This window comes from Doryrhamphus excisus, chromosome 17 (genome assembly GCF_030265055.1).
Source record: "Doryrhamphus excisus isolate RoL2022-K1 chromosome 17, RoL_Dexc_1.0, whole genome shotgun sequence".
NCBI lineage: Eukaryota > Metazoa > Chordata > Actinopteri > Syngnathiformes > Syngnathidae > Doryrhamphus > Doryrhamphus excisus.
This window is the reverse complement of record NC_080482.1, coordinates 10,091,183-10,107,297: the sequence shown is the minus strand read 5'-3', so window position 1 is coordinate 10,107,297 and position 16,115 is coordinate 10,091,183. Positions and strand designations below refer to the sequence as shown.

General features: G+C 40.5%; 1 protein-coding gene and 1 long non-coding RNA gene across 3 annotated transcripts in view; one reads left to right on the top strand and one right to left on the bottom strand.

The window, feature by feature from the left end:
• Nucleotides 1–16,115, bottom strand: part of LOC131105079 (uncharacterized) — a 101,667-nt gene that overhangs the window by 85,339 nt on the left and 213 nt on the right. The gene's annotated exons all lie outside the window — the stretch shown is intronic.
• sh3d21 (SH3 domain containing 21) lies at nt 2,298–15,415 on the top strand. The gene is made up of 17 exons (XM_058052821.1): nt 2,298–2,449; nt 5,284–5,441; nt 5,528–5,585; nt 6,930–7,039; nt 7,298–7,388; nt 7,465–7,526; nt 7,599–7,638; nt 8,767–8,861; nt 9,188–9,289; nt 9,487–9,538; nt 11,715–11,765; nt 11,974–12,091; nt 12,512–12,677; nt 13,740–13,805; nt 13,905–14,101; nt 14,832–14,895; nt 14,981–15,415. Exons 1-17 carry the CDS (start codon nt 2,446–2,448, stop codon nt 15,011–15,013), a joined length of 1,467 nt encoding a protein of 488 aa, XP_057908804.1. The 5' UTR covers nt 2,298–2,445; the 3' UTR covers nt 15,014–15,415.

Here is a 16,115-nt window from a genome sequence, read left to right as displayed (position 1 = left end):
ACCTGCGATATCGCTCCTTCACATACTTTGGCTGTATCATTCTGTCACTAATGGAGCTCCATAGTGCAGTGAGTGTGTGTTGGGAGGGGTGTGGGAGTCATGGAGGACAGCTTGGCTGTCATCCTCCGCTTGCCCAGCTACTCCATCTGTTCTAGAGGACATTCCAGGACAGAGCTGGCCTTCTTAGGCCTTGTCCAAGACGTTGCAGGATATTTGTAAAACCATATATTTCCCCCTCTCGATTAATGAAAAAGATGGGACTCCACACAACCTTGTATTTTAAAATTTTTAAAAAAGCATCCACAAGTAGAATAAATGTAATGGATAATAGCGAGGAGTGTGACATTCGGTAATTCTCGCACCATTCCTCCAGGAGGACGACTCCCACCATATGGCAGTACGTCCCTGTCTGACCCAAAAACAGCATCGGTTTGGGTGTCATCCTCGACAGCACACTATCTTTTCAATCCCACATCAATAACGTCACCAGGTCAGCTTACTTCCATCTGCGCTCCATCAATCGTCTACGCCCCTCCCTCACCCCCCACACAACCGCCATCCTCGTCCATAGCCTTGTCACTTCCCGCATCGACTACTGTAACGCTCTCCTCATCGGCCTCCCTCAAAAATCCCTCCATAAGCTACAACTGGCCGGATCATCACCAGAACCCCCTCATCCCACCAAATCACCCCCATCCTGCAGCAACTCCACTGGCTCCCAGTGACCCAAAGAATCACCTATAAAATCCTTCTGTTCACCTACAAGTCCATCCATAACCTTGCCCCCCCCTTATCTCTCTGACCTCATCCACATTCTCAAGCCATCCCGTTCCCTCAGATCTTCCGCGTCCCTCCATCTCACTGTTCCCTCTGCACGTCTTAGCACTATGGGGAGCAGAGCGTCTGAAAGCTCTGGAACTCATTCCCACCAGACCTCCGTAACTCAGCCACCCTTCCCATCTTCAAATCTAAACTCAAAACTCATCTGTTCAAACTTGCCTATTCTCTTTAACTGCTTCACATGGTCCCCCCTCTCCCGATTTATTGTATGTTCTTATTTATTCTATGTTGTCTTTTATCTTGTATTTTATATTGGCATTTTTTATCTTCTGTACAGCGACCTTGGGTGTCCTGAAATGCGCTTTTAAATAAAATGTATTATTATTATTATTAATATCCCTTGGCGGTGGAAGTTATTTGAAGGAAAACGACTAACCTTAAGAGCTTCTTCAACGCGAAGCAAAAAAAAAAAAAAAGTCCCCTGCAGTACTGTACATATCGAGGGAAGTTCAACACGACTAATACGCATACATACAAAGCAGCGCCACAAAATAGGATCCTCGGAAAACAAACTCGGCCACCTCACACAACCAACACTGCTCAAAACATCCACAAAGCATGACAATATCATTTTTTTTTTCATAATTTCTATTGCTGACTATTGCTTTCTAAATACTATCACTTGGTCAAGCCTTTTGTAACATTCTGAACTACAAAATAGGTAACAAGTATGTACTATGATTCATGCCGATATTGATATCGGATCAATATCGGTATCGACTGCAGTATTGGTATTATACAGGAAGTGAAAAAAATATATAGGAACACCCCTACAAAATAAGGTGCACTACCAGTAGAGGCATGATGTCCAAGCAGCATTATTATTCCGTGTGAAACTGGTATTGAAACAGGAATTCAGAACATTCAGAGAGAAATTCTCTCATCCCAAACACTAATAATATTTTAGGAATAAAACATCATCCCTTTCCCAAACTGCACCATGGCAACCGAATGCCGACCTGTTATACGTGGAAATAAATACAACACACCGGCCCTCAAAACTCTAATCTACAAAACAATGGATGATGTCAGAGTCGTCACCTTTAATGCACATAAGCCCTTCCTCCATGATCTCATCAACATGATGTTTTCCCCGCAGTTGCCATGTGACAATTATGTAATACTGTCTTGCGTTAGCTGCCAGTTCTTCTTTCTCGCTGTTAGCTGTTTTGTTTTTTTTACAGAACAGCATTCATAGTGACTCCCCTTAGGCATGACTGAAACGTTCATCATGTTTGCATTAAGAACACATATTAAGAAAAGAAACATTCTATATTATTTTTCATGCTAAATTCAGATCATTATGTTTACAACAATGCATCTTCTACATAAGCAAGGTAAACATTTATGAGGCTACTTAACTGTACTATTATAAACCAGCCTTACCTGTTTGTCTCTGCCCTTAACCTCGCTCCTCCCCTCCCTCCTTCCTCCTTCCCTCCTTGCCGTGTTGACTTTCATTGACAAGCTTCAGGAAATGTTGCTGAGTGTTAATGTTTGACAAGTAGGAAAAAAGACACTGGCTGCTACTGCTTCACTTCTGTAGTGTCGTGGAAGGGTTTAGAGGTTCACACAGCTGACTGAGATAGACTTGAGTCAGACACAATGGGTGAGTTTCCCTATTGCTTCTTAAAGATACGGATAAAATATATTTTCTTTTGGTTTGCTAGGGATCATAGGGGTAACTGCTAAGTCGAGACAACATGAAGATCTGTGTTCTAACTTGCCATTCAGCAATCACTATGACGCTGTATGTCACTTAAGTACGACAAAAGGATATTGGTCAAAATGTCTAGACAATGATGTGCAGTCAGGGAATGCAGGTGAGGCTCATCATGAAAAAAATCAAAAAATAACATTTATTTTAATATACGTCCACGTGTTTCATCCATTGTAAAGGTATTTTTGGATGGATTAAAATATTTAATTGCGATTGATCACATTTTATTCATTGATAACTTGCAATTAATCACAATTAATCAGATACAAAAACCAATCAACAACATTGGACAAATGGACAACATGTTTGCCATTTGTGTTTATGAAATATTCAGTTTTTTTAAACAGCCTTAATGTACGTAAAACAAATAAACCTTGGTAAAGTAAACTGTCCATCACTCAAATATTGTATCTTCAAGCGAATCACCTAACAAAATATAATTGTGATTAACATTACAAATAAAATTTTGCAAAAACACCGACCAACTAAGTGAAATTAAAACAGGGTGTTAGAAAAATAAACACAGTGGTACCTTGGTTAACGTCGACCACACACATTTTTCAGTTAACATCCACAATTTGGGATCACAATCATTTTGTCTTGGTTTGTGTTGACAACAAAATGACAACGCTTCCGGACGACTTATTTACACCTTGTCAAATACTGTTAATGTCTAGTGCTCAACAATATTATGCACAATACGCATTGTTCTCGCATGGGTATGCATTGTCACCGCCACTTACTGCATCCGTGAAGCAGTTATGCCATGCAACAGCAGGCATTACGCTTAGCTTCATTAATTCCATTATTTGCAAGAGACCTACTTGGGAATTGTGCCAAGAGGTGGCGGAAAAGTTAACCCGTTCATGTGAATGAGACACACAGAGCCATGCTTTCAAAGGCATCATGTAATAACGACGAAATGTACTAGTTTCATACTTGTATCTGGCAAAAATGCTTTATCCGTAATGGATACTTGTTTATAATGAGTATCTGGCTCCTACTCAGTATATTACAGACCTAGAACTGCACCCATATACTGTAGTGAAGTCAGGCTTTATACTTCACATCCAAACACTCTTTTAGAGAGACATACACACACACACACACACACACACACACACACTCTTATTCTGTCGTCTTTGACAAACACAGCCGTTCAAGCACAAATGCTAATAAATCACTAATCATGAATTCTTTTGTGAGCCTTTACTGCCATCTCATTCAGCGCTGTGAATATGCTTGTCCGCTTCCGCCTTTGTCCTCACATACTAAGGTGACACAAACCCAAAATAGCTCTGCCAATAACTTGCTTGTCATACCCAACATTTTTTTACTCACTGCTGAGTAATGACTATTATCTAAAAAACACGTTAGTTGGAACACTTGTATGCTGAGGTATTACTGTATAAATTACAATTAAAATTATTACATTATAATTATTATAAATAAATATTAAAATGAGATTTGAATGGTAGGTAATCTGAGGCTCTCGAATTGAGAAACAGTAAAAATTGAGGAAATGGACTTTGTAGAGCATTAACTTAGATCCTATGAGAAAAACTTACTGACTGCAGATAGTCTGTAAGAGCAGTGGGAGTTGGATGTTGAGGAGGACTTGGTTGCGAGATAGATTCCAGTGCCATCAGGGTAACAATGAAAACGAATACCAAATAACAAAAAATATTCCCAAGGGGAACAAGATAAATTGTAAAAAGTAGAGGACTGAGGACTGAACCTTGGGGGACAACCATGAATGATTGGTGAGCATGAAGATTTTACATTATGTCCTTCAATCACTAGCAAATGATTGGACATGTAAGAATTGAACCACTGTAGATCTGTGCCAGAGACCTGCGCTAAGCTGCGCTAAGGAAAAGAATGGACAGAAGGCCAAAGTCTTCTGCAAGGAAGAAGTCATTGGTGATGTGGATGAGCACTGTTTCAGTACTTTGCTGGACTGGAAGGGCTCGAACAAATTATTTGTGAGTAGATGGTCCCGCAGTTGAGCAGCTATTCTACGCTCAAGTATCTTGAAAATGAACAGAAAATTTGATATGGTCGGTAGTTATTAACTATTACAACTCAACTCACAGTGACAGTAGATAGTCTTCTTGATAGTGCCATCTGACAGGGCTTTGAAGCTATACGTACCGTTCAAAATACCCTAGTCATTGTCCATTTCTACTCAATATTTGCAACACCGCTGCGTTTTCTCAAACTATGGTGTGGGCCAAGGGTCAACCAGGATATTCGCACATTAATCACGCACCAATAATAAGGTACAGTTAAAAAGGAATTTGCATTAACTCATTATTTATGCATTAACTTTGATAGCCAAAGTAAAATTTGCACTTTTCCTAATGCTAGTACTTTGCATGTCGTGCTCATTTGTTTCTCAGCATGTAGCTAGCTAGTCTAAAGTGTATAGTGTGTGATGGCATTATTTTTTTCTAATTCAACAATAAACAGAAGGAACAAGTCATAAAAGGTGAAGCAGACAGTATTCTGACAGTTCTGAAGGGGGGCATGCCCATAAATCACCAGCCATGAACTTCATCACACATTACTGTGTCCACATATTCCTTCCTAATCTTCCACTGCAAAGAAAGTTCAGTTATTCAATGTCATGAAACATTGCTGAGCTGAATTAAGACACCGGCCTTTGCAGAGAGTCTAATCAAAGAATCACATTTTCTGCCCCATTTGCGGATGCGTTTCAGAGGTGCTGGTGCTCATGGACTTCAAGGGCACAATGGGTGATGAGCTCACCATACGGACGGGTGATGTGGTGAAAAACGTCACCAAGGCCAGTGAGGATGGCTGGCTGGGGGGTGAACTGAGGGGGATGCGCGGCATCTTTCCGGCCAGCTTTGTCAAGGTGTGTTTGTGGGGGGGGGGAGCACTGTACTGTGTCCTGTTTTTTTCTGCAGCCATGTTCACCTATTTGTGCTTTTATCATTCAAGGAGGTGCCTTTTAATTTGACGGGGAACAGCAAGAGGGAACCGCGAAGCATCCGAACAAGTACATGAATATATTCTCTGCATTGCTTCCTTCTCTTCAGCCCATCCATCCATCTGTTATGGTCAGTGTAGGGGTCATTCCAATAGATCCAATAGACCTTACTTCAAATCCTCAGACATCTCTGATGAATGGTGTCAGAAGTTGGCTCAATAGCAGTGAGCCTGTCTGTGGGTACCCACTTTGAAGGACTGCTCTATCTGGCAAGTCAACAAAACAAATGCAGGTTCAAAGTCCGGTTAAGGTTCCTCACAGGTCTGTATACGGTCAATGAGAAAGGCCTTAGGCATTAGATCAGTGGTTCTCAAACTTTTTTATTTGCAGCGCCGAGTTTACCAAGCCTTCAAAAAACTGTTTTTTCTGCTGTACACGAAACCACATGGCTGCCCCCTGCAGCGCCAGGAAGTGGATCAAACATTTTAGCTTTGTGGGTATGGTGGAGACAGGGATCTGACCATTCCCAAGCCTGGTGACGTCAAATTTCCCCACTGAGGGACGAATAAAGGCATATCTTAATCATATCTTAATCATAATATGAAAATTATGGTACATGGTATATAATTTGTGTGTTATCTGTAACCATTTTAGCTACAACCATTTGAAATAGTAATGTCAAAACTGAATATTTTCTTGAAAAAACTCTGGAGCCTAAAGCGTTAATAATGAAACGTGTTAGGTCAAGATAATAGAATTAACAGACTATAATATGATTTATAAATATCTTAATTTAATAGATAGGTCTCTCCTGCTCAATTTAAAACACAATAACTTCAGTGTTCAGGTTACAGGGGTCTTTTAACTTTCATCACTTAGAGCTGTCAATTATTTGTGTTTTATTTATGACTGTCAACATTTAAATTAAACACTGTTTTATTTACCACATAGATCTCCACTCAAACAATTTAGCCATCGTCTTTATATTTTTTGGTCATTAGACATTATATGAAGGCATAAAGTCTCAAATTCACCTGTGAGGTGAGGTACTTTGGTGCCCTGATCTGGATGAGAGTTGAGTTTTGGTATGTATGTTGGTAAACCACACTGAATTAAGTGTATTAGGTGTACAGGTGAATTACATTGGTACTGTGAACTGGATGACAGTGAGTTTTAGCGGGGTGAGTATAAGGGGGATATAAGTTGGCCAACCTTGCCCCCTCAAACCTTAAGAGTCATGCTGGACATTGAGAGTCTGGGCTTTTAATTCGATGGCCTGCACTCTCCACTCTGATTCTGTGGACCCTGGTTCGAGCCTGGGCAGAAATTGGGGCTGGCTGAACTAGGAGGGTTACACAAATATCGGTCAACAATATTATGGAGCATACCTAATACACACATGTCTCTCTACAGCAAAGAGGATGAAACACGTGAGGACATGTGAGGTGGTGTTCCCATACAACCCGATGAATAACGATGAGCTGCAGCTGGTCATCGGGGAGACGGTAGAAATCCTCAGCGAGGTGAGGCTTAGCTATACCAGCAGGTGAATCCTGAGCACAATAAGTAAATAAATATAACATAATTCGGTAGCGTGTTTACTCGTCAAGATTTACTGTATGACAATTACAGTCCCCAGAAAGTAGACCCTGAGGGTTTACTAGGACATGTGAGACAATTACATACTGATTATAAGCTGTGCTAAGTTTCAGGTTGGAGCAGTGTTAGGAAACTTGTTAGCTTGACAGCGTAGCTATTTGTTTGTCTCTTCAACATGACAGATTGAAGATGGGTGGTGGATGGGGATTAAGAATGGCAGAGTGGGGGCGTTTCCATCCAACTTTGTACAAGAAATCTTTGTCAGCCCGAAAGGTGAGAACATGCATGTGATTCATCAAAATAACCTGGAAAAGCACTACACTGACTGACACGTATTATGTCTTTAAAGATGGCAAACACAATGACAGCAAGGCCAGACCAAAACTCAGTGACGCCATTTTCAGCAAAGAGGTATCCTCAGACAAAAATTACCTTTTTTGTTGCTTCATGATGGCTGTTTTTACTTAATCCATTTTTTTAAAGGCATCACAACGAGCAACGGTACGCAGCAAAGCAAAAAACGGTATGTTAACCTATTTTAATGCTTTAAATCGAAAATGATACTCAGACAATTGCTTGTCAATGGAGGATGACAAAAGCAGATAGACAAGTCTATTTATAGCTATGACAACAATTGACAAGGGGAAAATCCTACACTGGAATTGTTGCGGGTGAGGTTGAACAGAATAGACTATGATTAATAAACCTTATGGGAGGTTTTACATCGCTCTCTGTTGAGTCAGACTTCTTACAGGGATCTGAGTATACAACTTTTATCACGTCAGCTGCACCTGGCTGGTCCACACCTAGTTCAACTGAAACATTATGGCAGGAGATAGTCTCTGCTATGCACTGATCACTGATAAGGTGTGATGAAATTAGGTTGAAAGTTGCAACCATGTACTGTATGAACAGCTGTATTCAAAGTAGAGACATGATTATTAATTATTAGTGAACAACTATTTTGGTATCAATAGTTTAATGTAAATATCCTCTGATTTTAGCCTCTAAATTTAGCCTCTAATTTCCCTTAGTCTGCCACCAAAGCTGACTTGTTATATTTGTATTAAACAAATACAACATATAAAACATGTTATTATGTTGTTACGAGTGGTTAGCGCGGAGACCAGGGTTCAATTCCACCCTCGGCCATCTCTGTGTGGAGTTTGCATGTTCTCCACATGCGGGCGTGGTTAATTGCTAGGTTAATTGGTGACTCCAAATTGTCCATTGGTATGAATGTGAGTGTGAATGGTTGTTAGTCTATATGTGCCCTGTGATTGGCTGGCGACCAGTCCAGGGTGTACCCCGCCTCTCGCCCAAAGACAGCTGGGATAGGCTCCAGCACACTCCGCGACCCTTGTGAGGAAAAAGCGGCAGAAAATGAATGAATGAAAACAGGATATTCACATCATCTTTGACTTTGGAAAAGAGTGACTGAATTTTTTCACCTCTTTTCTACGAGGACACGTTGCAGACCAAACAACTTAATGTTCATGTTTGGTTCCTATTGATTTGTTCAGTCTCTGGCCTGATTTCTTGATTAATCAAAACAATACGCTTCAGATTAATCAAAAATATCAAGAATAATCCTAAATTGCAGCCCTAAAGCAAACTATCAATTTTATGACAATCTTTGTTCAATCCTCAGTGGTGGAGTGTTGCCAAGTCATGTTTGACTACAAGGCCAAAGCGGAAGACGAGCTGGAACTGAAGACTGGAGACGTCGTCGTCATACTGAGAAAGGTCTAAGCCCAGACTTAACTGTACTGCCATTGTATGTTTTCTCTTGCCTTTCAATTCCATTTGTATGGTGTCATTTTGTTCAAACCAGCACAACCAGTCGTACCTCTTTCAAGGAAATGTTCTGAAGCATACACAGGTCCAATCATGTTATCTTGAATAAGGGGATACATTTGAGAAATAGCTAAAGAGATTAACTGATAATGGCGGACAAGGGTTCAGTCTCGTTTGAGGCGTTATCTCTTGAGAAAGCAATTTAGCATCCCAAAGGAAGCAGTGTTGCTGCCTTTGAGATAAACGACTGAGTGACTTTCCTGTCCATCAAAAAGGAAACAGAAGATGATGGCTGGTGGGAGGGCGAGCTGAACGGACGCTGTGGATTCTTCCCTGATAACTTCGTCATGGTGATACCGCCAATGGACAGTCTGAAGGTTTGTGGATGCTTTCTTGTGTTTGTTCTAAACAGTACAGTATGTCAGGAGGCACTTAGTTGTTCCTGGCTCAGCATGCAGTGACTCAGGGGGTTTTCTGTGTTTTGGAAGAACTCACCAAAAAGTCCCTCGATTGGAAAGAGTTGAGTGTCAAAACGTGTTGACTTAAAATTAACTACAGGTCTGTTCTTCTCCAGGATGGCAAGAAGAGCCTACCACCTGCACGCAACATCCCCAAGCCAGTCTCAGGTAACCAATGAAATGGAATGTGATGAAACAATGCGGCACTTGGACATATTTATATTAGAAGGTTCTCTTGCTGTACAGCTGGGTGATTATATGATTGCAATGGGCAATTATCAGTGTCTGCAAAAATGCTAAAGCTACTTAGCGTTGAGAGACGTCTTGAAGTAACCACTTTTCTTAAGAAACTTCAGACTGTCCAGTCTCTACTTCCGGATCGGATTCGAGATCCAACATATATGTTAAAAGCCCACATTTTCACAAGATAAATCACTGTTTATTATCAAGTCCGATAAAGTTAGCGGCACAAACCAGAACTCTCGATGCACTACAGTACAGCGGGATGGTGCCAGGACGTAAAGACACGGTCACAGGAGTGAATTATGCGTTCAAAACAAACTTTGAACTTTGTTGAAAATGTTAAAACACGAGAGAAATGTGTCTGAGGAAAGTGTTTGGTGAGGGCCTTAAAACAGTCTTATCCTCACGAGGGTCGCGGGCGTGCTGGAGCCTATCCCAGCTGTCTTCAGGCAAAAGGAGGGGTACACCCTGGACTGGTGGCCAGCCAATCACAGGGCACATATAGACAAACAACCATTCTCACTCACATTCATACCTATGGACAATTTGGAGTCACCAATTAACCTAGCATGTTTTTGGAATGTGGGAGAAAACCGGAGTACCCGGGGAAAACCCACGCACGAGGAGAACATGCAAATTCCACGCATAGATGCCGTGCAGCCTAAAACATATATATTAATTATAAAAAAATGATGTTGACTACTTCATGGATTTCACTTGCGGGCTATTTTGGGAAACTATCCTGCTGTGACAAACAAGAATTGCTGTTTATTGGCTAGCAGGATAGTGCCGGAAGTACACAACCAATGTCAATGAAAATCTGAAGATGCAGACAAGAATTTGTCACCATTTGGCCAAACAGCTGCAAAATGTGGCCCACCCTTTAAGGGGAATGACGAGCAATAATGTTTTGAGCCAATTTGTTTGGTTCCAAGAAAAACATGCTTTCCATGTATGCTAACATTCTGACCACCACCTACAGTACATGGGCGCCCAGAAGTCACTGACTGAAAAACATCATCTTTGCGTCATGTTTTGTACTGCCGCCACAATTACACAGCTCTTCCAGAGGAAGTCTTAAAAGTAAACAGGGGGATGGTGAGATGGTGGTCATGTGACACTGTTTGGGAGTCTTGGAAACAGGGAGGTTGTGCGGTGAAGGAGGGTGCCTCTTGTCACAGACATTTCTACAAGCAGAGCAAGGAGCAGCTCCAGTGTTGTCACTTGCTACTCTGTGTGGTTTTTTACTTGGGAGGAAATGCACAATGCTCTAAATTCTCGAGGTAGGCTTCCTGTGCTGCTCATTTGCTGCGACGTTGCCATACGCCTCGTATAAAGTAAGTGTTTTATAATTGCACTTTTTTTGGATTCATAAGCAAAATGTAATGGGGCACTGGATCCATAATTAACAGAACCAAAAATAGGTTTACTCAGGATTTGTAGTCTTAATAGTGACTGTCCCTACTTGAACTTGTGGAGACCCTTGGGAGCTGTGACTATAACAATTGGTACCAGATGTGACTCTGGCTTGTTTTGCCTTTGTTTACCTGTTTTTAAACTAGATTGATTTTTAAATAGACACTATATGGTATTGGTAATGGTTTTATTTCATTTGAACATGCATCAGATTACAATTGAATGCATCACATAATCAGTTCACAGTTCCACATGTCCAAAAGGAGTAGGAAGAAGCAAAGCTTATTAAATCCTACCCCTCCATCTGGTACTTTTACAATCAGTAACTGTTACATTTGTTCACTTCCTGCTTTCCATCCATTTTTTTGTTTTTTAATAATGTACGTTGTACTGAAGTACGAGGTGATATGACCATCCAGTGACATTATGCGTACCATAGTAACTGTCAATAAGCACTATAACTACATTATCTGGATAATCTGTGCTCATTTTTAAATCTACAAATGTCCTGAACTCCTGATTTGTCCCAGTCTTGTACTGAGAAGAATAATTCCACCTGTAGGAAGTGTCATAGCATGGATATACTGTAGCTCAATTTCCATAGCTGACATCAATTGCTTTTAAAAAAGTTTTGTTTTATTCAAAAAATTAACATTAAAAAGTCATTTGCTGCTATATTTTCCAGCAACAGAAGAGAGCCCAGCAATGGACAAAGGTGTTCCAACGAAGGCAAAAGGTAGTACCGGGTTTTTGCTTCCATTCTAACTAGGGGTGTCTCAATCCAATATTGATATTCAGCCAATTGATATTGAACAATATTCAAGACTGCAATATTGGAAATATGAAAACGTTCTATGGGACACCCCTAATTCTAACATCAGTACAACATAATTAGTGCAGAAAAGCATTACATAAAGAATAACCTGATAATGTCCCCCCCACAGATGACAAAAACGAGCTTAAGGACATGCGAAGCCACCCTCCAACCAAAGTCAAGCTTCCAAGCATCAACAAAATCAGCCCACCGGCAGTCAAAGACAAACCTGCTAAGCTATCACCAAAGTGAGAACAAAGCATTTTGATTCTAACTTTCTATAAAAGAAAAAAAAAGGTAAAGGTCATTAAGAAAATGCCAGGAAGCCTCCTGCTTGGCACCAGGAGCAAAAGCTCTTCAAAAGTCAAAGTTTTGGTTGCCATAGTATCCTCAAAAAGAAGAATGCCAGGATGCCCGACCTTTAATGGCAAACAGTGGAAAGTCTAGGATGAGTCAGATCGGGCTTAAACAGACGAGAACAGCCTACTTCCTGTTTCCTGTGTGAGCACACTTTCAGGCTCAGAAAACAAAAACAGGCCCGTTTTAAATGGGCTCCTTCAAGATTGTTTTGAAGCATAGACGTTTATACATTTAAAATGGGGTTAATTTAGGTCATGGAACAAGATGCTAACATACACCCACTATGACAACCTTGTGTTTATTACCAGAGCCAATGGTGAGCCGGCTCCAACGTCACCAAAAGGCCCTGAGCAGAAAGACACCAACCATTTTGATGGCGTTGACATGGACAGCGACAAGCTGAACCATCCGACGGTGAACCGGGCCAAACCCCCCCAGAGGAGACCCCCATCGGGCGGGGTGATCGGGACACAAGTAAATCCAACTCAGCGACACGCTTTGATTCATAATGGAATTAATGTTTTTATGCTGAGTCAGCGTTTACCAAACATAACCTTTACAACAATGAGGCGATGCCTTGCTTCTACTTTGGATGCTTGCACATTCTGTCATATGGAAGATAGATAGCCTGGTTATACAATGGAACCTAGAAAAGCTCTACCAAATTCCATTCATGTACGGTGGTCAACAACAAAAGCTAACCTCGGATCAAACCCAGCAAGTGACTTAACAACTAACAATAAGTACTTACAAACAGCACAATGTTCCTGTCATATAGAGGATCTTTGACTTTGCATTTCAGGTTCTAACAAAAACAAGCCAAACACTGCTGAGCTTCTCTCCCTTTATTATTCCAGCCTTCTTGCGCTTTTGAGAAGGAAAATCTAAGCTCTGAGTTAACCCAAAATAGCCCGCAATAAATGAAATCGTGAAATCTGTGAAGTTGGCAACATAATTTTTTTTTACAATTAATACACTGCATGTTTTAACTAGGGCTGTCAATCAATATAAATATAGCGTTCAAAAAATTCAGACAGCATTCCAAATATTTGTGCCTATTCATGTGGCTGGCCTGAATGTTTTGCTGATGCTAAAAACTTTCGAGGTGCATAATTAGGGATGCTGGGATATTAGGGATTCATTCATTCATTCATTTTCTACCGCTTATCCTCACAAGGGTCGCAAGGGTGCTGGAGCCTATCCCAGCTGTCTTCGGGCGAGAGGCGGGGGTACACCCTGGACTGATTGCCAGCCAATCACAGGGCACATATAGACAAACAACCATTCACACTCACATTCATACCTATGGACAATTTGGAGTCACCAATTAACCTAGCATGTTTTTGGAATGTGGGAGGAAACCGGAGTACCCGGAGAAAACCCACGCATGCACGGGGAGAACATGCAAACTCCACACAGAGATGGCCAAGGGTGGGATTGAACTCGGCTCTCCTAGCTGTGATATTAGGGATTATTAGGAAATATTATTAAGGATGTTGAAAGCGAACATGATCAGTGGCTAAATGTCCTCTGCAGACCCTGACTGACTCTGAGCCAGAGACAAAAAAAGTCCAGAATGATAAACTGCCCGGCTTGCAAAAGGTGAGTAACTTATTCTTAATGAGCTGTAAGACAATTTAGAAGTATTTTACACCAAGATGATGTGGTGTTCTACCAAAATATGTTTCTTTTTAAAATCAGGGTGCAGAGCATCTCAAGCCATTACCAGCAAAGCTGGACCACCGGCCCAAGACGCCGCCTCCAGTTCGACCATCGCCGCCCCGGGTGGTGGTGGACGGTCGAAAGGTGGCCCACAAAGACGAGCTGACGCTGGAAAACTTACAGGCTGAAATCAAGGATCTGCGGATGGCGTTGGAGCTTCTACAGACACGACATGAGTGAGCGAAGTTGACGTTTTATAATACGACTACTTGTTTACAATGCGCCCATTTGTACAGTTGACCCTTTGAAGCAGTGATGGTAATAATACATTGATCATTGAGAAGTTTTTTTTCTTGTGTGTGTCACATTCTAAAATGTTCTACAAGTGTAAAACAAAGCTAACATCAGTATCAATAACGAATTATAAATATATAAATATATATATATATAATGTGTTTTCAAACTTGAGGGGACAGCTTGCGAAAAATGAAGAACAAACCTTTTCTTTCTTTTTTTTTTACTTCATACATTCAGATTAAAAGGTTTGGGGTGAGTAGAAATTGCCAAAAAACGTGCTATAGAAGAAAAGTGTCCAAAATCCACCAAGGACTTTTTGGCCTCGTTCTCCTTCCGGTCGTTGATGTTCTCGCTCAGATTCCAAAGTCTTTCAAATTTGGAAATAATGCTTAAAATGACCAAAATACTGTACATTTTACATGTTATGAATATGCCTGTTACTTTACATATAAAACCATTTAATGGGCTTTGTAGGCAGAACAGGTGTGTCCCATTACATGCATTAATTAGCTGCTACTTAGCTGTTTTTATACCTTTACAAAAGCACAGAATTGATTTCCAAAAATGCGTAACACAAGTACCACCTGTATCCTATTATGAGTGTATTGTAAATATGTATATAAAAGATATATATAATTTCTAAATGTACCATTTTGTGTCTTTTATCAGACGCGACATGCAGGAAGTGAAAGAAGAACTGGAGAAGGAGAGAACCAAACGACTGGCATTGCAGGTCAGTGTAGCATCAAAAATGACCACAGTACAATTACAAATACACAAAAATTAATACTAAAGTTGTTTGTGTTTTTTCCATGCAGGAAGAAGTGCATACGTTGACTTTGAAACATTAAATAAGGACTGCATCATTGAAATCAGCTGTAATTAATTCTGCTGGCACACAAAGGGCTACATTAAAACACACTCCAACTTTTTAAAAATATGTTCTGAATGCTGGAAAAGGTTGGATTATTAGTATCTTGCTGTATATATCACTTTGTATTCTTCAGTTTGTTAGTTTTTTTAAATATATATATATTTATCTCCATTGTTTTTAACATTTAGTCCATGTGTATCGCAGCAGAATATTACGTATTACATATAAACAAGAGTAAAGAATGTCATGGCTTTTGAACAAGGTGTTTATTATATATGGCTAATACTGTTTATTTTTTTCTACGCAAGAATGTTGTACTACCAAAATCCACTTGGGGGTGCCATATAGCTATTAAAGATCATCTTTAGTTTTTCTGTGACTGCTGAATTGATGAACATCTTTGCAGCATGGATGGGTCGACAAAGGCAAATTCGGTTCCTTGCATTGGTGAGGTGTATCCTTAGTGAGCCCACATGTGCTGCCCACCTTGAAACACATCTGGAAAACATCTGGTAGCTGTCTCGTAGAAATAGAGGACCATGGGAACGTACTATTTTTAAAACAACCATCGTATTTAGAGACATTTTTATTTCAGGAGCAGGGGGGTGGGAGAAGGGTCATCCACTAAATCTAGGATTTTCACAGACATGAGGAAAAAAATGAATGCAAGATGTCAGGGAGTTCAGAATTAAAAAAAATGAAATAACGACAAAGAGCAGCTTGTCACAGATTCATGAGTGTGACTTCATGGGAATTTACTCCAGGGCTTGCTTTGGGGGACATTTTAGATACGAGATGGGGGGAAATATGATTTAAATGCCACTCGAGAAGAGAGTATTTCCGCAATTCTTCCCCAGTAATTACATGAATGTATGTTTTCATGTAATGCCCATCACATTAATTTTCTAGTCACATCCTCAAACTTATGTCGTTTCATAAAGAGGAAACATGCAATGAGGGTATACCCCCAAAAAACTAACATTAGCATAGCAGCATTCAGTTGAATTCAGTTATGGCTAATTAGCCGTCAGTGTAGCCGGTGTAGTGTCTTCGAGCTACATGCTAACGGCACCAAAGTG